The sequence below is a fragment of the Grampus griseus genome, assembly GCF_964374135.1.
Source record: "Grampus griseus genome assembly, chromosome: 11".
Lineage (NCBI taxonomy): Eukaryota > Metazoa > Chordata > Mammalia > Artiodactyla > Delphinidae > Grampus > Grampus griseus.
This window is the reverse complement of record NC_139005.1, coordinates 61089743-61116471: the sequence shown is the minus strand read 5'-3', so window position 1 is coordinate 61116471 and position 26729 is coordinate 61089743. Positions and strand designations below refer to the sequence as shown.

The 26729-nt window shown below is 35.3% G+C and overlaps 1 protein-coding gene across 2 annotated transcripts in view; it reads left to right on the top strand.

Moving 5' to 3' along the window:
* The window catches only part of OSBPL8 (oxysterol binding protein like 8), a 193756-nt gene that overhangs the window by 137724 nt on the left and 29303 nt on the right, over nucleotides 1–26729 (top strand). For both annotated transcript variants that reach the window (XM_082666886.1, XM_082666885.1), the window contains exons 5-14: nucleotides 360–437; nucleotides 2250–2351; nucleotides 3747–3950; nucleotides 6053–6137; nucleotides 7744–7915; nucleotides 11235–11472; nucleotides 12084–12268; nucleotides 15401–15482; nucleotides 15778–15876; nucleotides 17650–17746. In XM_082666886.1, the coding sequence (XP_082523012.1) occupies nucleotides 360–437; nucleotides 2250–2351; nucleotides 3747–3950; nucleotides 6053–6137; nucleotides 7744–7915; nucleotides 11235–11472; nucleotides 12084–12268; nucleotides 15401–15482; nucleotides 15778–15876; nucleotides 17650–17746 (1342 nt within the window). The remainder of the gene's footprint in view (nucleotides 1–359; nucleotides 438–2249; nucleotides 2352–3746; nucleotides 3951–6052; nucleotides 6138–7743; nucleotides 7916–11234; nucleotides 11473–12083; nucleotides 12269–15400; nucleotides 15483–15777; nucleotides 15877–17649; nucleotides 17747–26729) is intronic.

Sequence of the window (26729 nt, the reverse complement as noted above, 5' to 3'; positions counted from 1 at the left end):
AAATTACACTGCTTTGGATACATTTGTCCTAAGAATAAGTAAATAATTGTGTTTTTCAGGAATACCCTGAAAAATAGAAGGCAGAGATTTATAAATGATCTTATTTAACCTCACATTGTAAATTAATTTATTGATAAGTTTTTATTTTTGTGGCTTTAATGTGGATTAGTTTTCAAACCCAAATACTGTAAAGGGAAAATCAGTATTTGAAAATTGACATTTGCCTAAATCACAGCAATGAATTGGAAGAATGTCACAAACATAGTTTTAACATTAGTTTTTATGTGCCATATGTGTGTGTAGAATAAGTAGCGATTTTAATTATTATTTCTCTTTTCTTCATTTCCATGTGATTTCAGTCTGAATCTAAACTTTATAATGGCTCGGAGAAGGATAGTTCAGCTTCAAGCAAGCTTACAAAAAAAGAATCTCTCAAGGTTAGTTTCCACAGTTATGAAATAAGATAAAGAAATAAGTATTTGTAATCCTAAAGGAAGAAAAAAAATATTAATGTTTGTATGGCATGCTGGAGTCAACTGAAAAGACTCTTTGATGACTGTCCCAGTGCTACTCTGGCCCTCACCTGGGGTGCGGTGCTGAGGACTGGATATCTCTGCACAGCTGTACTTGAGTCAAGCACGCCACTGCGTTATAGAACATAACGGGAAGCTCTGCTGCCCTTTGAAATTTGAGTTTACTAACTGCTAGATCATGGGCTGAATTTGGCCCACAGGTAATATATATTTTGTTTGACCTACACAGTGTTTTAAAAATTTGAGCCAACAATTACAAGTCCAGATTTCCAGCTTCTCCTAAGAAATAGGTTATACTGGGCCTGCCTTCCAGAATGGCCACAGATCCTGGAGTTTAAGGAACACATGCTTTCCAATTGATTCTTGATTCCCATATAGTCTGTTTTGCCCCTCTTTTTTTCCATATCTGATCCTATACGTATCTGCATTTACAGTCCTATATGAAATCTGTTAATTCAGATATGCATATTAACAAAGACCAAAGTGAAAACTTTTTGACTGTATAATTATTAAAATTTCTTGTGTGTATGTAGTCTCTTCACCATTAAATGCAACTAGGAAAATTTTGTGTTTTAGTTTATAAAAAGTCACTGATAGGTTATCTTCTCCCCTTCGTGAACAACAACAAAGCAATAAATAATAAGATTGCTTCACTGCTACTTTCCCAAATTATCTCAGGAGTGACTTATGAAGGGTAAAACTTTGATAATTTGAATGAATTAGTTTCAATGTTGTAGTTTCTTAGTTATTTATATGTTATATATTAGTGTCAGAAAAGAGAGAAAAATTGCCAGTCCTAAATAACTACAGCATTGTTTGTGGTATGAAAAACTGACAACAGAGTAGATTTCCATCAGTAAGAGAATATGTTAAGAAAAATTATAGAAGTAGTATAGCATGGTGCTTAAAAGCATGTGTTTTAGAGCCAGGCTGCCTCTATTTGAATTCTGCCTCCATGAATTACTAACTATGTGATCCTGGGCAATTTACTCTCTGTGCCTCAGTTTTCTCATCTGTAAAATAAGGATAATGATAGTCCTACTTCCCAAGGTTATTGTGAGTATTAAATGAGGTAATACATGTAAAGTGCTTACAACAGTGACTGGTACGCAGAATGTGTCCCGTAAATGTTACCTCTTATTATTTTATTCATACTAGGAATCCTATGTAGCAGTTAAAAGAATGAGGTAGACGTGGAATGGAAAGAGAATTGAAATGCTCCAAAAAATATTGAATAGGAGAACCTTTTTTATGTGTTTAAAAAAACAAAAACAAACACAAAAGTATATTTCTGTAGGTTGTGTACATAGAAGAGGCCTGAAAGGATAGTGTTTTCCTGAAGGTTAACAGTGATCAATTCTGAGAATCGGAATAGGAGAGGGTATAATAAAAACGGCTTTTAGCTTTGTGTTGTTTGAAATTTTTATCATGAGTTTGTATTCATGTACTGTGTAATTTTAAAAACGTAAAATTCTTTAAAAATATACAGAGAATTGGACTAGTGATCAGAAAAACTAGATTCTAACCTTGCTTTTCTAAAAATTTCTACCAGCTCTTAAAAAAAAAAGGTCTGTCCTAAGATGCTAGAATTCTAAAAGAGGTTTAGAATTTTATTTTAGAGTGTAAATTTTTTTACATACTATGGAGCTAAAAAATTGGAGAGAAATTGCCTATTTCTAATGAATTTTTAATTTTTCTATTATTTCTGTAAAATAGGTACAAAAGAAAAATTACCGAGAAGAAAAGAAAAGAGCCACAAAGGAGTTACTCAGTACAATCACAGATCCCTCTGTTATTGTTATGGCTGATTGGTTGAAGGTCAGTTTGTATTGACTCTTGAATTCAAATGCTGGATATTTACCAACTGGAATAGGAAAGCCCAGAGTGCACCTAAAAGCCTGCAAGACAAAAACATCTCCTAGGTTGATTGTTTTTCACTGATGAAGAAACTATTAATTGTATCCCAGAGGATCTATGTTCCAGTCTTAATGGAGAGAAGAAACCTTAATGTTGTCTCTCTTGACATCAAATAACGTCAAATATGGATAGCAGTTCTTTTAAAAATGCGTTTTGATTTGTGTGACATGATATAGTCTAATCCAGGGGTCCCCAACCCCCAGACCACGGACCAATACCGGTCCGCGGCCTGTTTGGAACCGGGCCGCACAGCAGGAGGTGAGCAGCAGACGAGCGAGCGAAACTTCATCTGCCGCTCCCCATCTCTTGTGTTACCATCTGAACCATCCCCCCTCTTTGTGGAAAAATTGTCTTCCACGAAACCGGTCCCTGGTGACAGAAAGTTTGCGGACCGCTGGTCTCATTGATGTCCTGTAAAGAAATATTTTGTTTGCTGTTCAAATTATCATTTAGTATTATTGTAGACTTGGTATATTTGCATTTTGGAGAAGATATGAGACAAAGTTAGTGTAAAAGTTACCATTTGAAAAGCATTAATTTGCAGAACAACATACATATTGCTATTTCTATTTCTTATTCTTTTAGCCTCTGGTTATTTCCACTTACTTTTATTTCCTGTCATCTTAGTCACTCTATCCTCTTTATCATTCTTATCTGTAGGATATTTGGTAGGAATATTTTAGCCTAATACTAACTTTGAGAATGGTCTTGTAAGACCCTGACTCCCAGGAAGTTTTAGTACCTGGCTTTCACCTAAAAATCACCCCAGCAGTGAAAGCTTTTCACCTTCCCCAAGGATAGGTACAACCTCCAACCTAAAATCCTTATGGGATCTGTCATGGAAGTTTTCTTACTAAAATAGAAGTCTAGTGATAGTTTCCTTGATAGTTCAAGTAATATGGGGGTCTTCTTCGATATTATTCTGAAAACACCTTCTGACTTATATTGGCTCTACTTACTAAGTCTTTAAGCTCCATATCCTATACTAGGAAAGTATATTTTAATGGCCCCTGACCTGGCCAGGAAGGCTAGGAAAACCATTCTACTTGGTACATTGTTTTGAAATTGTTGATGCAGTCTCCCACTAGAATTTAAGTTCCTCAGAAGCAGGAGTCATGCTGCATTTATTTCCAGTGCTTGCTATTTAGTAGCTTAACAAACATACACCTAGTGAATTTAAAGTGTACACTTTATGGAAATTTTAGATTAAAATACCCTATTTGCCTCTATTTGATTAGTATCTTGTGGAGCAGAGAAACAAAGGTTTATTTCTTAAATAAACTTATATTTTTGTAGATTCGTGGTACTCTAAAGAGCTGGACCAAATTGTGGTGTGTGTTGAAACCTGGTGTGCTACTGATCTATAAAACCCAAAAAAATGGTCAATGGGTAGGAACAGTTCTTCTGAATGCCTGTGAGATCATTGAGCGTCCATCAAAAAAGGATGGCTTTTGTTTTAAACTTTTCCATCCTTTGGAGCAGTCCATTTGGGCAGTGAAGGTAAGTAAGCACTTGTTATATAGGTGAGAGGTAAAGATGACAATCTATAAGTAGAACTGAGATAAATCAATGAATGATTAATGATTGCTGTCCTCTGCCAGAACTTATAAATTTGTTTTTGTCTTCAATCACATTATTCCTCTTTCTGTTTCTACCCACGATGAAATGTGCACCAAAATGCTTAGTTTACCTTTAAGATCTAAGTTAAAAATTTCTCCAGAAAATGCTTCCCAAATTTATATTGTACCTTGTTATCTCTTGTCTATAGGGATTGTTTGTACTGTTCTTTTACTTTGCAATTACCAGCTTTGCTTTGTAATATTGTATCCTGTTTACTGTGAGTGTTCTTCTCTTTATCAAATTGTCAGACTCCCTAGAACAGAAGCTGCCATTTATTTTGGTGGTCTTTCCTGTAGTGATGTAAATATGTGATAGGAAGCCTATAAGCAGAAGCAGTCCTACATATTTTTGAGAGGCAGCTTTCTTTGAAGATGGAGCTCTAATGCTTTTATAACTAAAAAGCATTACCGTGGTCACTCCTTGTTTTAAAAACAATCAAGAAAATAGAAATGCTCTATTTGATAAACTATTATACTAAGGAATTCTACAAACAGTAGACAGGCAATACATGCTAACTGAATAAATGAGTCTAGCTTAAGTTTTTACAAAGCGATCATTGTTTTAGTTTCTAAAGTCAGTTACACTTGAATAAAGGTTTTGGGACTCCTCCTTTAGGTAAACAACCTAATTGAGATTAGAACTAAATGTAGCTTCAGCTTTTTAATTTGTTGGGTATTGCTTAATTAGGCAATATACAGACACCTAGGAAAAGACCTGGGCTTTTAACCTTTATTTCAGTAGTGTGGAATCATAGCAGGAATAAATTTAGGATTACAGAGTTAGTTTTATTCTGAGATTATATACTTCCCACAGGGGAAAGAATTTAACCCATGAAACCTCTGGTATTTCTGTATCATGTCATTCTGAAGTGAAAAAAAATTACTTTCAAAATCTTTTATATGTATATTATTTATTCTTTACTACTATTTTTAGGCATTGTAAGAATTATAATGAATTTTAAAATCATTAAAAGATACTTATAATGTCAAGTTATTTCATTCCAGATATTGGTGGGAGGGAAATTTGTACAATTATATGAACATCAGAATATTCTTCACAAGCAAAACCTACTTAGGACATTGTTTAAGCAGCTTAAAAGTCAATGTCTATGCTTAGGAAAGAGTAATGTTTATAAATTTTTACTTTGTGTCAGGGACTCTTTTCAGCATGTTATATGGAATCTTTTTTTAATTCTCGTGCCTGTAAGGTACGAGATAAGGAGGATACAAATTTCCTGTAAGGAGGATACAAATATTCCCCCATTACCCAGATAAAGAGATTGAGGCCTAAAGAGGTTACTTAAGTAATTTTTCTAGTATGGAATCAAGATTGAAACCCAGGCAGTCTGACTCAAGGTCCTACTCTATACTGGTTCTAGGAACTAGACCATAAATTATAAAGCCATTTGAAAATACCCAAGGGATATTATAGAATTTGTTAAAATCGTATTGATTTGTTTCTACTTTTTTCACTTTAAATGTCCATCTTTACCTCCTAATGTTTATGCTTCTTAAAATCCATTTTATTCTTTGATCTGACAACTTAAAAAATTATTTTTCCCTGGACCTAGTAAAAATTCATTTCTCTTTTTCTTATAAGTTTCCAGCTGTTTCTTTAGGCTTCCAGAAATTTAGTATTTCTCATCTAATAGTTTCTGTAGTATGGAAATTCTCTGTTAAATTAAAATTTGGTCTCATATGGGAAATTTTAGGTTTCTCTTTAATATGTGAACAATATGCAGAGATAATGCTTAATGTTAACTATAAGTTCAGTTTTCTGGTAAGGAGGTAAATTTTGTGGAAGAGGAAAACTTTCCTCAGTACTTAACATTTGCTTTCTTAAGAAGCATGAAATTAAAGCTTGTTTGTTTTTAAAAATTATAATCCATGCCTCACTTAGATTATTACAGATAATTATGAATAATATAAAGTTGAGATCTCATAATACTGTACACCATTTATTTTGTTTATTCTGCTTTTAAGGGTCCAAAAGGTGAAGCAGTTGGATCCATAACTCAGCCCTTACCTAGCAGTTATTTGATCATCCGAGCTACTTCAGAGTCAGATGGTAAATACAAATGATGGATTGGATTTTGGTCCTTATTTTTAAGAGTCACTTAAAAATATACTATATACTTTTATAGATCTATACTTTTATAGATCGCTGCATTTTCCTTTGGGAAATCTGCATTTAGTATGGAATTTGCAGCAGACGTATTATAATCATAAATTGCCTAGAACACTAAATATATCATCAACTTGGTTGACAAATGGGGAAATCTAATAGGAAGGAAGCATTATATAATTGAGTGATAAACTAGCAGCCTGGAGTTTTCTTCTTCATCCTTTATTGACATATTAACACCTTTTTGACTTGATTAGCATTCTCTGTGGTAACTCATTAAGATTTGTCATTTTAGAAGTACATTTAATACTATTTATATTTTATCGTTAAATATTAACATGACACTGTATACACTATTTTGCTTTTTTGCATAAGACGTTCAAACACAAACTTCTATTCTGTACTTTATTACTTAATATTTAATTCCTGAAACAAATATAGGGAGGGTATAATTTGTATGAAAGCAAGGTAACTTTAAAACTTTAATAATTGATAATGGATTTTTTCTTCACTTTTATGTTTTATAGTGTAGACTAGCTTAGCCTAGGGAATCATGTAACCTTCTAAACTTTACTTTCACTAGATGATTGTTTTTTAAATTAAAATATCATAGGCATGAGCTTTCATTATGAAAACGATTTATGTGGCTGATATTGCCACCATATCTTGAAACAAATGTATATGACTTTTAAGAGCAATTAACATTTTTTTTCTACTAGTACTGTTCTAAATTTTAATTTAAAAAAAATAAAGTTATTGGGGGGAGGGATAAATTGGGAGTTTGGGGATTGACATATACACACTATTATATTTACAATAGATACCAACAAGGACCTACTGCTGAGCGCTGTTGAGCACTGGGAACTCTGCTCAATATTCTGTAATAACCTAAATGGGAAAAAAAATTTCAGAAAGAATAGATATATGTATATGTATAACTGGATCACTTTGCTGTGCACCTGAAACACAACATTGTAAATCAACTATAGTCGAATATAAACAAAAATTAAAATACATAGAGTCAACCACACACACACAAAATTAAGTTATTAATGTTTCTACTAACTAATATGGCAGTTAATAACAGTATTAGACAGGCATTTTTCTGACTTAAAATTTTGGTGCTAAACCTGGGATAGATGTCCTGTCAACAACAAAATATTATTTTAGATAGTTTGTTTATAGTAGAAACATAATACCTTAGGTATATTTCATGTACCTTTTTGGTACCTTCAGTTATTCTACATGTTAATGTTTGAAGCTTTTAAAAATAAAGTACATTTATTTTAGATTAGATGTATTTTCTAATGTATGTTAATGCTATTTATTTACCAGTGGTTTCTAAATATTTAGAATGTAAAAAGCACTTATTAAACTGAAAAATTGCATTAAGACATCCTGGCAGGATTTTATATTCTAATTAATTTTTACAGTGCATGTTTCTGAGAGAAATAATAGTATGTTTAAAAGTTAACAGTGTTAAATTAAGATGGATGCTAGTTTTTCTAGTTTCTTGAATTATACTATTTATGAATCTGTCTTTTTCTAGGAAGGTGCTGGATGGATGCTTTGGAGTTGGCTTTGAAATGTTCTAGTCTTCTTAAACGTACAATGATCAGGGAAGGAAAAGAACATGACCTGAGCATCTCATCAGAGAGCACACATGTGACTTTGTATGGCTTATTACGTGCTAACAGTCTCCACAGTGGTGATAACTTCCAGTAAGTAGATATTGCCACTAATTTGGTGATTATTTTCGAGACTGTGTTATTCACTAGGTTAGTTGGCAGGCCTAGAATTTTTGTATTGTATCTAGGTTTGAAACTTAGCTGTCTTTAAACCCCTATGGCCTGGTTTAAAATTTGTTGAGTTGCTCTGGTGAGGTGTAGACAGTTATTTCCTTGATTCCAGCTAATATGAATTACTTGTTCTTTCCTAAATACAACCATGCTAACTACCTTGTCTTTGTGCCTGGTGTTCCGTCAATTAAGAATGACGTCTAGTCCTCCTTGCTCTTTTCTTCCGTCATACTCCTGTGTTTTCTTCAAGGCCAATCTCAATCTCAAATATTATATCATATGCGAAGCCTTTCTTTGCCTCATAAAAATGAGATGTAATCCGTCCTTCTACTGTTGTTCTATTAGCACTTTTTTGTTTTTTCTATAATGGACTTGACTTATTCTACCTGGTATTTGTGGAATTCTCCTATTATATTGTGTTTCAAATTGGAACTGTATCCTATTTGTGGTTTTTTTTTCCCCTGAAGCATTCATTGTAGTTAATACTAAAAAAAATTTTCTTCAAGGAAACGAAGGTTGAGGTTCAGATCTCTTCTGTTGCTTTGCAGGAAAAATAGACTTCCGCTTTTCCTGCCTGGCCCCAGCCCTCAGCTTTTCCTCCCTGGCCCCAGCCCTCAGCTTCTCTGCAGCCACTTATTTCTGTCAGCATTGACGTTACCCTCCTCAAAGTTAGACTACTTCTCTCCTCGCTTCCCTGTAAGCGGAGCTGAACTTTTTTTTTTTTTTCCTATCCTTTTGTTTGACTCTTTTTCTTTACTCTCTTTTAAAACCGCCAAAAATAAATAAATAAAACCACCATTACCTTATCTTTTACATCCTTTCTTTGCAGATCTATAATCTGGAGCTTTGTTTTATCCTAGTGTAGGAGTCTGATAGGATGAGGGGGAGGGAGGTGCACCTGATATAGGAATGGGTTTTTGTTGGGGCCTTTTCCCCTGGTATTATAGAATACCAGGTAATCCTTAAATGCTCTTATTTGGGGATCTTAAAATTCATCTGCTTCACATATTTATTCATTAAAAAATTTTGAGTCTCTTTTCTGTGTAAGATACCATACACTTTTCTTTGTAATTCACCACATTGTGAATAGGAAAATGAATCAGATATGATCCTAAATTTGAATCCAGTATAACAGTTTACTAGCTATGTAATCCTAGAGAGATGTTTTGTTTTGTTTTGCTTGAAAGCGATAAAATGCCAAGCAACTATAAATAGTAGGAAGAAAAGAATGACATAAACAACCAAAGGAGAGATGTCTTAGGGTAATATAGGATCAGGAGAATTTAGAGGGTGAAAACATAATATCCAGCTAGGGAATCAGGGAGAGGATCAATATAACAGATTTTACCATTAAGTAGAATCAACATATGAACACGTTCATTTGGATATATGACAGAAAATGAGCTAGGAACTGATGTTGCAGAGATGAGGAAGGATGGGAGCCTACCTTCAAGACTTAGAGTCTCCTTGGATGTAAGAGACAGGAAACGGGTAAAGTTAAAAAAAGATTACCAAGTTTTAAGCCTGAGTAACTGGGAAGATGACAAAAAATTTTTAAAAGGACCATATTTGGGAGATAATGTATTAAATATTGGATATGTTGAGGATGCAGTGGTCCCAGTATATATAGATGTGGTCAACCAAGCGTTTAAAAACATGAATCTGAAGCTTATTCTTGCATGCATGGGAAATCATCAAACAGAAATCATCAAATAGAAATGATGAAGTCTTGAAACTGGACAGGTTGCCAAAGGGGAGAGAGGATAAAACAAAATAAAAGAGAAAATAAAAAACAGATTGTGAGGGATTAAGGAGAGACTAGATGGTAAGAAAGCAAAGACAGCAATATATGATTGTAAAGGAGAAAAAAGAAAATAAGTATTCTAAAAAATGAATTTCTGTTAGAAGTTGTCTGATTAAAATCCAAACATAAGAAGATTTTGGAAAAATAGAGACTAAAAGAGAATCAAATAGGACTACTCTGTTAAACTTATCTCAGCATAGTTAAAATGTCAATTATTATATATAACGGCACCATGTATTCTTTTGTAAAGTACTTTACAAATTTTTTATACCAAACGAAACCCACAGATACTTTCTTAAATGAGAAATTTCTTAAAAAATGTTTGATTCTGGAAGTGATTTTTTAAAAAAAATTGTTTCCTTTTTGTGCAGAATAGTAACCCTAGTCTTGTAAGTAAGAATAAGGTTGGGTATGGCAGCTTAACAATTTTAGGCCATAGGTTCATTTCCTTAAGCTGAAATTTCCATTTCCAGTTCTCCATAGAGTTTTTTTTCAAGGTTAAGCCTATCCAGTTGTTTTTTTTTCTTTCTTTTGGCTCCGTTGGGTCTTCGTTGCTGTGCGTGGGCCTTCTCTGGTTGCGGTGAGCGGGGGCTACTCTTCGTTGTGGTGCGCAGGCTTCTCATTTTGGTGGCCTCTCGTTGCGGAGCACAGGCTCTAGGTGCGCAGTCTTCAGTAGTTGCGGAGCGCAGGCTCTAGGGTGAAGGCTCAGTAGTTGTGGCACAGGGGCTCAGTAGTTGTGGCTCACGGGCTCTAGAATGCAGGCTCAGTAGTTGTGGCTTCATTGCATGAAGCATAGGCTTCATTGCTCTGCGGCATGTGGGATCTTCCCGAACCAGGGATCAAACCCATGTCTCCTGCATTGACAGGCAGATTCCTAACCACTGTGCCACCAAGGAAGTCCTCAGTCCAGTATTAAATCGATATAATTACCTTATACATTTCTCCTTTTATTTTTGGACTTATTATGAGTGACTTTGGAGACCTTTACAGGTAGAAAGTCATAATTCATTTGCGTTCACTTGAGAATCTAGTGGTCTTGTCTTGAAGTTTTTCTTTAGACCAGAAGTGATAGGTTGATTCAAGTGATGATGTTTGTAAAACTAAGAAAAAAATCTAGCAAGGAATAGTGTAAAATTTTGCTTTTAGAAAATTTTAGACCTAAAGGATAGAGAAGCAAAGAGCTCAGAGTGTCATCTTTTAGCATTTTCCAGGTTTTAATTTAATTTCTCTGTGCCTCCATTTTTTAATCTGTGAAGTGAGAGTAATAATTTTACTTTTAGGGCTATTTTATGATTAAATGAGTTAAACTATATAAAACACTTAAAATGGTACCCTTCACATAGTAAATTCTCAGTAAGTGTTACATATCCTTCTTATTTATAAATTAAATATTCTTAACCTCCTTTATCCTTCCTCCTAATAATTCTTTCTCTTAAGGTTAAATGATAGTGAAATTGAACGGCAGCATTTTAAGGACCAAGATATGTATTCTGATAAATCTGATAAAGAAAATGATCAAGAGCATGATGAGTCTGACAATGAGGTGATGGGGAAAAGTGAAGAAAGTGACACAGATACATCAGAAAGGCAAGATGACTCATACATTGAACCTGAGCCTGTTGAGCCTTTAAAGGAGACTACCTACACTGAACAGAGCCATGAAGAACTCGGAGAGGTAACAGTCTGTGATTTTCAGAGATTTTGGTTTTCTAATTCTTGGAAATTTACAGATGAAATTGAAGATATTTGTGTGACCTATTTCTTCTTTTCCTGAAAGAGAATAGTATTTATATAATACCTATTTTATTTTAAAAGTTGCATACATATGAATATATCAAGATTTATAAACAATTAAACACATATACTCGCACAAATACCAATATATTCTATTAAATTTAGAGTTTACATCTTCAGGTTTGCTTTTGAAATAAGATACTCCTTGATGTTATTGCCAGGTACAAAGTAAATTGTAGGGAAACATGAATTTATAACTTTCTTGTTATTGCTAATGCATAGAAGTAAACATAGTATAAAATAATAGAGTATAATTTTTTTTGTAATGGATTCTTTGTATATACCATTCACTTTATTTAGTGTCTCTTGTGACTACCCTTTTACTAAATTTTATAGGTGTTGACTTATTACCTAATGGGTTATTTTCACATTTTAAGATTGCTTGGAATAGTCTTAGAGAAGATTCATATTTTCAGTATTAGCTGTCTTATCTACATATTTATGTGTCTGAAATAAATATAGTATTTCAGTATTTTTTGTTAATTGCTAAAGGCAGGTGAGGCTTCTCAAACAGAAACTGTGTCAGAAGAAAACAAAAGCCTTATCTGGACACTACTGAAACAAGTCCGTCCTGGCATGGACCTATCCAGGGTGGTTCTGCCTACATTTATTTTGGAACCCCGTTCTTTCCTGGATAAACTTTCAGATTACTACTATCATGCAGATTTCCTATCTGAGTAAGTAAATTCTCATTTCTTAAAATAAAAGATACTTCATGGTTTTCGAGTATTTTCAGAGTGCTGATTTCAGTGGTGATGCTGTACCAAAATCAGGCTCAAATGAGATGCCACTCTCTCTTCTCCACCACTTCTGTAGTTGACCTTAATAAGAAGCAGGTTTAATACTTCGCTGTAATGTTTCCATTTATGAGGTCAAATGGAGAAATCACAAGCTTGAGGAAGACAGGAATTCTGCCCCTGCCTTGACAGCACTGCCATCACAGGCTCCCTGACCTGTGCATTGACCTAACACGGGGAGAGCTGGTTGGCATTCTTGGTTCTCCCCCACCTAAGTCCTCCTTCAGGTCCCATCCTGGGGCTTCTGCTTTTGTTTGTGCTTATTCTCTCTGCATGCAGTGAGGCATGTGCAGCTTATCACAACTGGAACATCCTACTAACTGCTGGCACATGGCATAAATCCCCACTCTCACCTTTGCTTTTCTTCCTGCCAGCTGATCCTGGGAGTAATTCTGAAGAAGGCAGGCATGAGGGAGGTGGAGGAGGAGCTGCCTACCTCTTTCCCAGCAGTTTCTTGGACAATCATACTTTTCCAGGTTTCACTTGCTGCCCCCATTCCAGCAGCAGTTTCAAGGCGCTGTGTTTTCTAAGATACTAGGTTCTGGCCCTGTGACCTGATTTTTAGATTCTGCATTAATACCTGTATTCAGTTTATTCATTGCATTATTAGTCTATTAGTTGCATTAATGAACATTGCAAAAGAAAGAAAAAAGAAGCTGATTCAAAGGATAATTCGTAAACTGTGGGAGATTTTTGCAAATTAAGTCATAAATGAAGTGTTAAGCTCCCTAAAATAACAAGGGCTCTTTTTATTTTAGTGAATGAAAAGAAATTCTATGAAAAGAAATTCTTAGTGAATGAAAATGATCAATAACCTAATAGAAAAAGAAGTGGAGGAAATGACCAAGCAGTTTAAAAATGAAGTAATAAAAATAGTCCTTAAGGGCTTCCCTGGTGGCGCAGTGGTTGAGAGTACGCCTGCCAATGCAGGGGACACAGGTTCGTGCCCCGGTCTGGGAAGATCCCACATGCCGCGGAGCAGCTGGGCCTGTGAGCCATGGCCGCTGAGCCTGCGCGTCCGGAGCCTGTGCTCCGCAACGGGAGAGGCCACAGCAGTGAGAGGCCCGCGTACAGCAAAAAAAAAAAAAAAAAAAAATAGTCCTTAAACATGTAAACTTCACTTAAAATAAGAAAAGTGCAAATTCAAACCATAATAAGATCTATTTTCCATCCATCACTTTGACCAAAAATCTAGATGCTTTTATACCCCAGTTCTGCTTCCTTTTATCTATCTAGAAATGTATTTCCCTCAGAATATGAGGCAGGTTCCTATGAATCACAGTAAGATCTTGAGAGATGACCATTTTCCCAAATTAAAAGGTTGCACTTCTGGGAACACACACTGTTGCCAAGGTTGTGTGGCACTCATAGACTGCTGTTGGGTCATACAAACTAGCACAGTGCATTAGAAAGGCATCTGGCAGTATCTACCAAAATTATAAATGTATTCAATCCTTTGATCCAGTAATCCTGCTTCTGGGAATATCTCCTACAGATACAACTCCACATGTACAAAATGACATATATACAAAATTGTTGCAGCAGGGTTTGGAACAGCAAAAGGTTAGATAACTCAAGTGTCCAGCCACAGTTGACTGGTTAAGTAATGTATGGTACATCCACACTAAGGAAGAACTCTATAAACTGATTTGGAGGGATCTTCAGGAGTGTGTGTGTATGTGTGTGTGTGTGTGTGTGTAAAAAGCAAGATACAGAAGAATGCATTTAGTTTGTTCCCCTTTTTTTTTTTAAGAAAAAGACTACATATTTGGGACTTCCCTGGTGGCACAGTGGTTAAGAATCCTCCTGCCAGTGCAGAGGATACGGGTTCGATCCCTGGTCCAGGAAGATCCCACATGCCGCAGAGCGACTAAGCCTGTGAGCCACAACTACTGAGCCTGCGCTCGAGAGCCCACGAGCCACAACTCCTGAGCCCCCATGCTGCAGCTACTGAAGTCCGTGTGCTTAAAGCCCGTGCTCCGCAACAAGAGAAGCCATCACACTGAGAAGCCCACGCACCACAATGAAGACCCAACACAGCCAAAGAAAAAAAAGACCACATATTTATATTTGCTTCTTTATACTTCAAGAAAACTATATGAAAAGAAGCAACTAGGGACTTCCCTGGCAGTCCAGTGGTTAATACTCTGTGCTTCCACTGCAGGGGGCGTGGGTTAGATCCCTGGTTGATCCCTGGTCAGGGCGCTAAGATCCCATATGCCACGTGGTGCGGCCAAAAAAAAAAAAGAAGCAGCTAAAAAAAAAGGTTGCCTATGGGAGGTTAAGTAGGAAGAGTATGGAGAGATGGGGCAATAGCAAGACTGTGTACTTCTTTATATTGCTTTGAGTTTTGAACTGTGCATTCTACATACATGTAAAGCTGTAAATAAATTGTGTAGTAAGAGAATTTAAACCAAGAAAAGAAGAGAGCAATCAGAGGGATGTTAACTCCCGAAAAGTTCAGTATTTTCAACTTGGCACAGTTGTCGGCGAGCCTAGGCCTAGCCTCTTCCATCTCACACTTCATCTTCAAAAATCACCACATTGGACCTTCAGACATGCTTGAAGGGAGTAATATAAATAAATTGCCATATATACATATATATATACAAACAGAATTCACCTGAAAAACACAATCAGTGTTTTGCAATGTTCATAGAATTAGCAGAAGGGCAAGGGGACAGGTGAGTCATGGCTTTTGAAAATGCCTGTTTTAAAATGAAAATTATTCTTTGATTATCTGTTATATTTGTACAGTTAGTTCACTCTGGAAAATCAGTTGGTAGCACATAGGGGAGGTTGAAGACTAAAGATGGGGTTAAAAATGGGCAGAAAAGTAACCAGATTATGAAAAGTGATTCTTGCGAACTGATTTATATGGTTGTTTTTGCCATCTATTTTGAAAATGAATTATGCTTTCCAGTCATATCTCATATTCGATTGTTGATTAATATGAGGGAGAATTTGTGATATGTTCTGTAAAATTTTTGCATATATCATTTTATTTTTTAGGGCTGCTCTTGAAGAAAATCCTTATTTCCGTTTGAAGAAAGTAGTAAAATGGTATTTGTCAGGATTCTATAAAAAGCCAAAGGTAATGTTTGTTTTACTTTCTATAGCCTTATATGTGTTCTTTATTCTTTATGTTATCTTTAGATTATTTATTAATAATTGCATTGCAGGGCCTCTTTCAGTTAGCAGAATTGCAAAATACTTGGTTATTTAGACCTGTATTATGATTGAAGTCATTTAATTTTATTTCATGTTACTACTGGGAAATTTTATAAGGATAGTTCCCAGATGATACAGTTAAGCCTATCTTGACTGGTTTAAGTTAGTACTTTGAATCTTCCATATTTATAATTTGAAACTTGTATGTTTTTTACTAGGGACTGAAGAAACCTTATAATCCTATACTTGGTGAGACTTTCCGTTGTTTGTGGATTCATCCCAGAACAAACAGCAAAACTTTTTATATTGCTGAACAGGTATTAGAAATCCATGTTATAGAAATAAAACTGATTTGGAAGTTATTCAGATTTTTTTATAGAAAATGTTAACTCAGTAAACTCACTGTTGATTATAACCTTTCTTTTTTTTTTTTTTTAAATTTATTTATTTATTTACTTTTGGCTGTGCTCAGTCTTCTTTGCTGCGCGCAGGCTTTCTCTAGTTGCGGCAAACGGGGGCTACTCTTCGTTGCAGTGCACGGGCTTCTCATTGCGGTGACTTCTTTTGTTGCGAAGCATGGGCTCTAGGCATGTGGGCTCCCGTAGTTGTGACACACAGGCTTAGTTGCTCCACCACATATGGGATCTTCCCGGACCAGGGCTCGAACCCATGTCCCCTGCATTGGCAGGCGGTTTCTTAACCACCGAGCCACCGGGGAAGTCCCGATTATAACCTTTCTTACTAGCGAACATTTGGTAAGATTTTAACCTCTTGGTACTGACTACTAAATACCATACTCTTAAGCTACATACTCTCTTACAGTCATGGAATCCTACGATAAAAAATAAATCTTTATTTTTATTGCTCTGCCCCCCCTCCTTTTTTTGGACCAAATACTTCAGTGGTTCCCCAGTTCCTAAATCAAATTTACACCCATTTCTCTGACATTCAGGGTCCTCCATATCTTTCTAAATTTATCTCAAATTACATGCCTTTTTAAGCCCTCCACAGATTCACAATTAGGTAATCTGATATTGCACTTTTTGCCTCATTATTTTTAAATTTAATTCTCCCACCCTATTATATCTTCCCAGCTATTCTTCATCTAAACAAATCCTGACCTGCTTACCTTTCATATACAGAATGTAAGGAGGATGAGAAGACTATGTGTTATTTGAAAAACCTTCCTCTTCCCAAGAGATTTTGATATACTCCTCAGATTGAAACCACTTATCTGTATTAATTTTTTTTAATTAATGATTATACTGTCTTGTATTTTAGTTCACTATAATTCTTCACTAAGTTGAGAAGCTTGAGAAGCATTTGATTTTAGTTTTGTCTCATTTCAAAAAACATGATGTATACATTTTGCAATATTAATTATTAAAATATTTGTTAAAGCTTTTGTTAGTTTCCTACGGTCTATTCAGTAATCTACATGAAGAATAGCCACTGTATTAGTTATTCATTGCTGTATAACAAATTCAAAACTTAATGGCTTAAGACAAAAAACATTTATTATCTCATGCAGTGATGTTCAGGAATCTTAGAACTGTTTAGCTGGGTGGTCTGGCTCGGGATCTCTCCTGAGGTTGAGGTCAAGATATCAGCCAGCTTTGCAATCATCTGAAGGCTTACCTGGGCTGGAGGATTCTGCTTCCAAGCTCATCACATGGCTTTTGACAAGAGTACTCAGTTCCTTGTCACATGGGCCTCTCCATAGAGTTGTTCATAACATGGAAGCTGGCCTTTCAGAGCTAATGATCTTCAGGAGAGAGACACACACACACCAAGGTACATGCTGCATTATAACCTAATTTCAGAAGTGATATACTATTACTTCCACACAAACTAACTTTGGTACAGTGTAAGAGAAGCTCACCTTAATGGTGTGAATACCAGGAGGTGGGTTTCCTTCAGATACATCTTGGAGATTGGTTACTATAATCATCAATATTTAATTTTACTACTTACCAAATGTTTCTTTTAATTCATTATTAGAGTATGCTTTTAAGACTTGAACTTTTGATAATATCACAATAATATGCTTATATTATTATATTTTAATGTATTTTTCCTGTATTCAATAGGTGTCCCATCATCCACCAATATCTGCCTTTTATGTTAGTAACCGAAAAGATGGATTTTGCCTTAGTGGTAGTATCCTGGCTAAGTCCAAGTTCTATGGTGAGTTTACCCGTGTCTCAATCTATATGCTTTTCTGGAAGGTAGTATTTCCTGGTGAGCTTTTATACAGACAATGTCTTGGGCTGTTTTCAGCCAGGAATTTATATGTCATTTTACCATTTTTACTTGGGTAATGACCTTTCTTTTTCTGTTGTTTTTCTTTGCTCATTCATAAATAGAGATATGACTCATGTTATTTAAGTGTTCATCACGTACGTGTAAATTTACCACAAGTACCACTTATCAAAAGACAGAATAATGATTGCCCACTACAGCTAACCATTTTAGGCCATAATGTTTTGTTTTGTTTTAGTCTTTGAAAAGAGGAGAAAGCATCCAAATACAGTTAGAATACTTAGTCCAGGGTCAGTCAGTAATGATATTTAACCTTGGATCAAGTAACATACTAACAAAAACTTTTTTAAGTACAAGGGAAACTAAATATGTACAGTAGGAAACCTTAATCTAAAACCTGTGACAATTCAAACAAACAAATCATCCCTTGATGCTTGCTTTGTTTGGGTTTTGGGTTTGATTTTTTTGCCTAGTTTTATATTTTGCTTGTTTCAGAGGGTGATCATTTTCTTCTGAAAGTTACGTATATTTGGGTTATTCCCTCCCCACTGAACCCTCCATCCCTCCATGCCCCTACCCTGACTATAGTTTAAATGACTTTAGTGAATATGTGTTCTACCCTTGTAGAATTTTTATTGAATACCAGGTACATAGCTCACTTTCTGCAATTACTTCAGCAGCTGGCCTTCTTTTTTCTATGTTATAGTACATACAGTTGTGTATATCAGAACTATCTGTTCCTTTATAATTTGAAAGAATTTACTAAATTCAAACTTTGTAGGGACAATTTTTTGGTAACTTCCTCATTTCTTCTTTGGTTATTGACTTGCCCATATAGAAACTTCTTGCTAGGCGAGTTTGATAGTTTATATTGTTTTAGGAATTAGTTCATTTTCTTGAATCTAAATTAAGTTAAATTTAATGACATCTGGGTAGAGTATATTCCTCTTAACAAGTAGTCTCTTGACATTTTTTTTTTTTTTGCGGTATGCGGGCCTCTCACCGCTGTGGCCTCTCCCGCTGCGGAGCACAGGCTCCGGACGCGCAGGCTCAGCGGCCACGGCCCACGGGCCCAGCCACTCCGCGGCACGTGGGATCCTTCCGGACCGGGGCACGAACCCGTGTCCCCTGCATCGGCAGGCGGACTCTCAACCACTGCGCCACCAGGGAAGCCCTCTCTTGACATTTTGATGTACTAAATTATCAGTTTTTCCTTTGCTGGTTTTTGCTTTTGGTGTCACAATTAGAAAACCCTTTCTCTCTTCAGCTTATATAATAATTCGCTCACATGTTCTCATATTTTTATGCTTTCACTGCTCTTTAGTTTGCCTGAAATTTATTTCTTTGTATATAGTGTGTATGAAGTGAAGCAAGAGCATAACTTTCTCTTCCCAAAAGCCAATAAATTTTCTCAGTATTTGGTTTATTTATCACTGTTTTTTAATGCCATTATTTTCTATTTCAAGGGCTATCTTCTTGGATCTATGGATCTGTTTTTTCTTGTACCACTAGTCTTTGCCCTAAGAACCATTCATTTTTAAATGGCTTTCTGATATTCTGCAGAGCAGATAAAATATAGGTACTTAGTCACTTTGCTATGGGTTGAATAATTTATCATCATTTGGGAGAACTGCTCTTGTTTTTCAAACGGTATGCATAAACCATCAATTTCATAATCATAGTATCAGTTAAAATTTTGGAGTCCTGAATCCCAATCTTGACTTACCAAATCAAAATCACTGGGCTCAAGTATATTCTTTTTTAATATAAATTTATTTATATTATTTTATTTTTGGTTGCATTGGGTCTTTGTTGCTGTACGCGGGGCTTTTCTCTAGTTTGGCGAGCGGGGGCTACTCTTTGTTGTGACGCGTGGGCTTCTCACTGTGGTGGCCTCTCTTGTTGCATAGCATGGACTCTGGGCACACGGGCTTCAGTAGTTGCAGCACACGGGCTCAGTAGTTATGGCTCGTGGGCTCCAGAGCGCAGGCTCAGTAGTTGTGGTGCATGGGCTTAGTTGCTCTGCGGTATGTGGGATCTTCCCAGACCAGGGCTCGAACCCCTGTCCCCTGTATTGGCAGGCAGATTCTTGACCACTGTGCCACCAGGGAAACCCAAGAATATACATTTTTACAATCTCCTCAGGTAATTCTAATGTGAAGTAAAATCTGAAATGGCTTATGATATAATGTTAAGTGAAAAGCAGAGTACATATATGCTCTGAGTCAACTCTGCTTTAAAACATGTATACATTCATATATAGGAAAAAAAGATGCAAGGAATTATATCAAGATTTCATGATTAACCTGAATGATGGAATTATGGGTAATTATCGTTGGATTTTTCAACTTTCCCACAAAGAGCAAGTATTTCCTTTAAAATAAGAGAACATTCAGTTATTTTAAGATATAGTATGGTTATGAATACTATATAATAAGAGAGAAATGATTTTAAGAGAGAAATGTGTTAAGAATGTATGTGAACAACAGTGTCTGAATAAGGTCCTACTAGACCAGTCCTTCTCCTCTGGACATCTGGCCCTAATACAGAAAGCAGCTATTAATACGTGAAAACTTTCAAGAGAGCAATTGCAGGCCAATTTAGTGGAAAGTCCACAGTCATACAACAGAAATTATACAGAATGAATCCTCGTTTCCGTGACTTTCAGCCTCAGGTCAGGTACAGTTAGCAGGGTAAACTGGTGGAAACATTGCAGCCTTTCTGACCTGGGGAACCAAACACTAAATTTGGAGAAACTGTGGCCACTGGACAGAGAACAGGAACCTGAAAAGTAAAAGAGCCAGAGAGGGGATCCTGAATTCTCTCTGCCTACCTCTCTGGCTAAATCCAGAACAAAACTGCCACCCAAAAAAAAAACCAAAGTTCGTAATTTGAGTCCAATCGAATAATTGCATGCTAAGACAAAAGAACAACTTTCATTGGAGAAAAATAATAGAATTCAGAGTCTCTACAACTCAACATTTATAATGTCCAGAATCGAATACAAAATTACCTAACTTAAAGACCCAGGAAAATGGAACATATTCTCAAAGGAAAAGAAAATCAACTGAGACAAACCCCAGGATATACTGTTGGAAGTAGCACACAAGGATTTTTAAGTGGCTAAAATAAGTGCCCTTAAATAAGTAAAAGAAAATATGGTCACAGTGAATGAAAAAATTGTACAGCTTAGAAGAAAAGTAGAAATAGATATATTTCAAAAATTAAATAGAAATTCTAGAACTGAAAAATTCAGTATTTTAAATTAAAAATTCATAGAGTGAACTTTACAGCAGAGTGGAGATGATAGAGAAGAAAATAAGTGAGCTTGTAAATAGATAAATAGAAATCCAATGTGGAAAGCACAGAGAAAAATTATATTAAAAAATGAACAGAGCCTCAGATATCTGTTATATAATATCACGTGGTCTAACATATGTGTTACTGTAGTCCCAGAAGGGGAGAGAAAATGGAACAGGAAAATAATGAATTGATGATGCTTTTAACATCACTAATCATTAGAGAAATGCAAATCAAAACTACAATGAGGTATCACCTCACAACAGTCAGAATGGCCTTCATCAAAAAATCTACAAACAATAAATGCTAGAGAGGGTGTGGAGAAAGGGAACCCTCTTGCACTGTTGGTGGGAATGTAAATTGATACAACCACTATGGAGAACAGTATGGTGGTTCCTTAAAAAACTAAAAATAGAACTACCGTACAACCCAGCAATCCCACTATTGGGCATATACCCTGAGAAAACCGTAATTCAAAAAGAGTCATGTATCACAATGTTCACTGCAGCTCTATTCACAATAGCCAGTACATGGAAGCAACCTAAGTGTCCATCGACAGATGAATGGATATAGAAGATGTGGCACATATATACAATGGAATATTACTCAACCATAAAAAGAAACGAAACTGAGTTATTTGTAATGAGGTGGATGGACCTAGAGTATGTCATACAGAGTGAAGTAAGTCAGAAAGAGAAAAACAAATACCACATGCTAACACATATATATGGAATCTAAAAAAAAAAAAATTGGTTCTGAAGAAACTAGGGGCAGAACAGGAATAAAGACGCAGATGTAGAGAATGGACTTGAGGACACAGGGAGGGGGAAGGGTAAGCTGGGACGAAGTGAGAGATTGGCATGGACATATATACACTACCAAACGTAAAATAGATAGCTAGTGGGAAGCAGCCGCATAGCACAGGGAGATCAGCTCGATACTTTTTGACCACCTAGAGGGGTGGGATAGGGAGGGTGGGAAGGAGATGCAACAGGGAGGAGATATGGGGATATATGTATATGTATAGCTGATTCACTTTGTTATAAAGCAGGCACTAACACACCATTGTAAAGCAATTATACTCCAATAACGATGTTAAAAAAAATGAGTTGATGCAAAAGTTTTCCAAATATAACGAAAGGTATAAATTTACACATTCAAGATGCTCAAAGCATACCAAGCAGAATAAACATTAAGATGGCTAAACCAATGCATGCGGGATCTTGGTTCCCCAACCAGGGATCGAGCCCATGCCCCCTGTAGTGGAAGTGCAGTCTTAACCACTGGACCACCAGAGAAGTTCCCAACTCCCACTTCTTTAACTTCGAGTTCTAGAAAACTGGTGGAGTGGGAATCCATCAATGTCCTAGAGAAGGCAATACAGGGAATTTCCTGACAGTCTAGTGGTTAGGGAAAAAAAACAAAAAAGATGGCTAAGCCAAGACACAATGTACTCAAACTATTTAAAGCCAAAGATCAAAGACAAATCTTGAAAACAAAAAGAGAAAAGCAGTATAATACATTCAGGGAAATAATGATTCTGTAATGGCCAACTTCTTATTAGAATCTGTGAAGAACTCAGGGAAATGGAACATCTCTATAGTGTTGAAAGAAAATATTCTTCAAGAATAAAGTCATTTCCAGATAAAATAAAACTAAAAGAATTTGTTGCCAGAAGAGTCATACTACAAGAAAAGCTAAATAAATTTCTTCAAGCTAAAGGTAAATGATACTAGATAAAAACCCAGATCCTCAGAATGGACAGAAGATTGTAAGAAATGATAAGTATCTAGTAAATCCAAAAGACATTTTTTCTTACTTTTTCTTCTCAATTTGTTTATAATATATATTACTGTTCAAAACAAAGAATGTTAACATTGCCTTGTGAATTTTATAGCATATGCAGATATAACTATAGCATAAAGGCTTAAAGGAGAGTGGACATACAGATTGCAAAGTTTCTACATTTTATAAAAGTGGTTAATTTAATTGTAAGTGGCGTGTGAAATTTTAAAGATAAATATTTGTAATCCCTAAAGCACTGGTCCTCAACTTTGGGGCCCAGGAGACATTTGGCAATGGCCAGAGATATTTTGGTTTTCCAGTTGGTATATCCAGTAGTTTGAGGCCAGGGATGCTGCTAAATATCCTACAATGCACAGGACAACCCACCACAACAAAGAATTATCCAGCCCAAAATAGCAGTAGCGCCACTGTTGAGAAACGCTATTTTAGAGCATGTGCGTGTGCACATGAGCATACACACATCCACACAATAATGACAAGCATAAGTAAAAAGCCAATAAGATTATTGAAATGAAATTCTAAAAAAAAATTCAAATTATTTTTTAAAGTAGCAGGAAAACTTGATCAAGGCATAAAAATCAGAGAGGAACAATAGAAAATACACAGTAACATGGCAGATAAAAAACCCATCGTAATTATATCAGTGTTAATGGTCAAAATAATCCAATTTAAAGACAGATTGTCAGATTGAATAAAACAGCAAGGATAGATCCACTTTAAGTGTAAAGACACAAATAGGTTGAAAGTATATGGATAGAAAAAATTAAAAGCTAAACTATGTGAACATTAAGTTCAAGTATGATTGAGTGGCTATATTAATAAACTTTTAAGACAAAAAGTTTTAAAGAGATAAAAAAGGAGTATTTCATAATGATAAAAGGTTTAGTACGTCAGGAAAGCATAATAATCACAAATGTATATCAAATCATAGAACCTCAAAATACATGAAGCAAAAACAATTAGGGGGAGAAATAGGCAATTCCAAAATCATATTTAGATTAACACTGTCTCCTCAGCAGATGATAAGACAACTAGATGAAATATAAGCAAAGACATATAGACCTGAAAAACACTATCAACACCTTACCTTAATTGATATTTCTAGAACATTACAGGCAACAGTTACAGAATACACATTGTGTTCAAGTACACCTATGGTTTTTCACTGGTATAGATCACATGTTTGACCATAAAACAACTCTCCATAAATTTCAAAAGATGGAAATCATACAGAATATGTTCTGCAACCTTTATGAAATAGAATTAGAAATAAATGACAAGATATCGAGGTAAACTCCAAATATTTAGAAATTAAATAACACACTTCTAAATAATTCATGGGCCAAAGAAGAAATCACAAGAGAAATTAGAAAATATTTAAGACTAGATGATATGAAAATACAGCATATCAAAATTTGTAGGATACAGCAAAAGGGGTGCTTAGAGAGAGATTTATAACTTTAAATTAGAAAAAAAGAAAGAACCAAATCAGTGATCTAACTTTTTTACCCTATGAAGTTAGAAAAAGCTAATCAAATTTCAGGTGGGTAGAAGAAAGGAAATAATAATGAGCAGACATCAGTGTAGAAAGTGGACAGACAATTGAGAAAATCAGGGAACCCAAGAGTTGCTTTTAGACTGATCAAAATAAAGAATACAAATCAGGAATAAAATGAGCAGAATCACTACAGATCCTACAGACACTGAAAAGATGATAAGGAAATATTATGGATAATTTTATGACAGTAAATTTGACAGCTTGGATGAAACAGGCAAATCCCTTAAAAAACACAAATTACCAAAACCGACCCAAGAAGAAATGTAAAATTATAATAGCCTTAAATCAGTGGAAGAAATTGAATTAGTAATTTTAAATCTTCCTTCAAAGATATAGTCCAGGGCTTCCCTGGTGGCACAGTGGTTAAGAATCCACCTGCAAATGCAGGGGACACGGGTTCGGGCCCTGGTCTGGGAAGATCCCACATGCCGTGGAGCAACTAAGCCCGTGCACCACAACTACTGAGCCTGTGCTCTAGAGTCCGCGAGCCACAACTACTGAAGCCCGCGCGCCTAGAGCCCGTGCTCTGCAACAAGAGAAGCCACCGCAGTGAGAAGCCAGCGCACTGCAACAAAGGGTAGCCCCCGCTCACTGCAACTAGAGAAAGCCCACACACAACAAAGAAGACCTAATGCAGCCAAAAATAATTAATTTAAAAAAGAATTATAAAAAAGTTATGGTCCAGGCCCAGATATTTTGAGTTCTTGTAAATATTTAAGGAAGAAATAATGCCAATTCTGTACAGCTTCTTACAGAAGATAGAAGAGGAGGAAACACTTTTCAGCTATTTTATGAGGCCAGACATTATCCCCAAAGCAGACATTATCAGAAAACTGTAGATCAACATCTTTCTTGAATATACCTGCAAAAATCCTTAACAAATTAGTAACAAATCAATATATATATAAACGGTAATACACACACATAATTGGATATCTAAAATTGATATATGTCATGATCAATATATTTAAAAGATAATATATCATGATCAAGTGGGGTTTATCTCACAAATACAAGGTTGGCATATCACCTGAAAAACAATCAGTGTAATTCATATTAATAGAATAAAGGAAAATCATATCATTTTAATAGATTCAGAAAAAGCATTTGACAAAATTCAATATCCATTCATGATAAAAGCTCTCAACAAACTAGGACTAGATTAAAGGTATCTATGAAAAATAAATAGCCAACTTAATACTCTTATGTTGAAAATAGAACAATTTTTACTTAAGGTCAGGTACAAGGCAAGCATATTCACTCTCACCACTTCTGTATGAAATTCTGTTAGAAGTCCTAGCCAATGCAGTAGGCAAGTTAAAGAACAAGCATACAGATTAGAAAGGAAGAAGTTAAAACACATACATACCTGATCTATATAGAAAATCCTCTAAAATATACCACCATACTACTAGAACTAATGAGTGAATTTCGTAAGGTTGTAGGATACATGATCAAAATACAAAAATCAATTGTATTTCTATATACTAGAAATGTACACTTGCAGAATGGAATTTAAAAAACAGCTCTGATTACAATAGTATCTTAAAAATAAAATATTTAAGAGTAAATTTAATGAAAGATATATAAGACCTGTACACTGAAAACTACAAAGCATTGCTGAGGAAAATTAAAGAAGATAAGTAAATGGAGAGATATACTATGTTCGTACATTAGATTTTTCAGTATTGTTAAAGTGGCATGAAATGATGATACAATAACATGGATGAGTCTGAAAAATATTTTGCTAAGTGAAAGAAATCAGACACAATAAACTACATATTCTATGATGCCATCTATACAAAATTCTAAAATAGGCCAAACTATAGTGATAGAAACCAGACCAGTGGTTTCCTTGGGCTGGAGGAAAAGATTGACTGCCAAGGAGCAGGGATTGTGCTGGTGGAGGTTACGTGACTGGATACAATTGCTAAGACTATCAAAATGCACCATTAAAATGGGTCACTTACTGTATGTAAATTATACTTCAATAAAGCTCTCAATGGGGGAAATATATATATTTTTATATATATATATATATATATATATGAAAAGCTAGAAGAAAATACCATGAAATTTTATCATCAATTGCATTTTGGTGGGTTATGCATATTTTAAATTTTTTCTAAATTAGCCATAGTATTATTATATCAATTATACGTACTTAAAGCTTGGGACTTAACGAAGTAATGTGTCTTACAGATAAGAAATAATGTTTTTATTCAAAAAAGGGCATATTAAGCT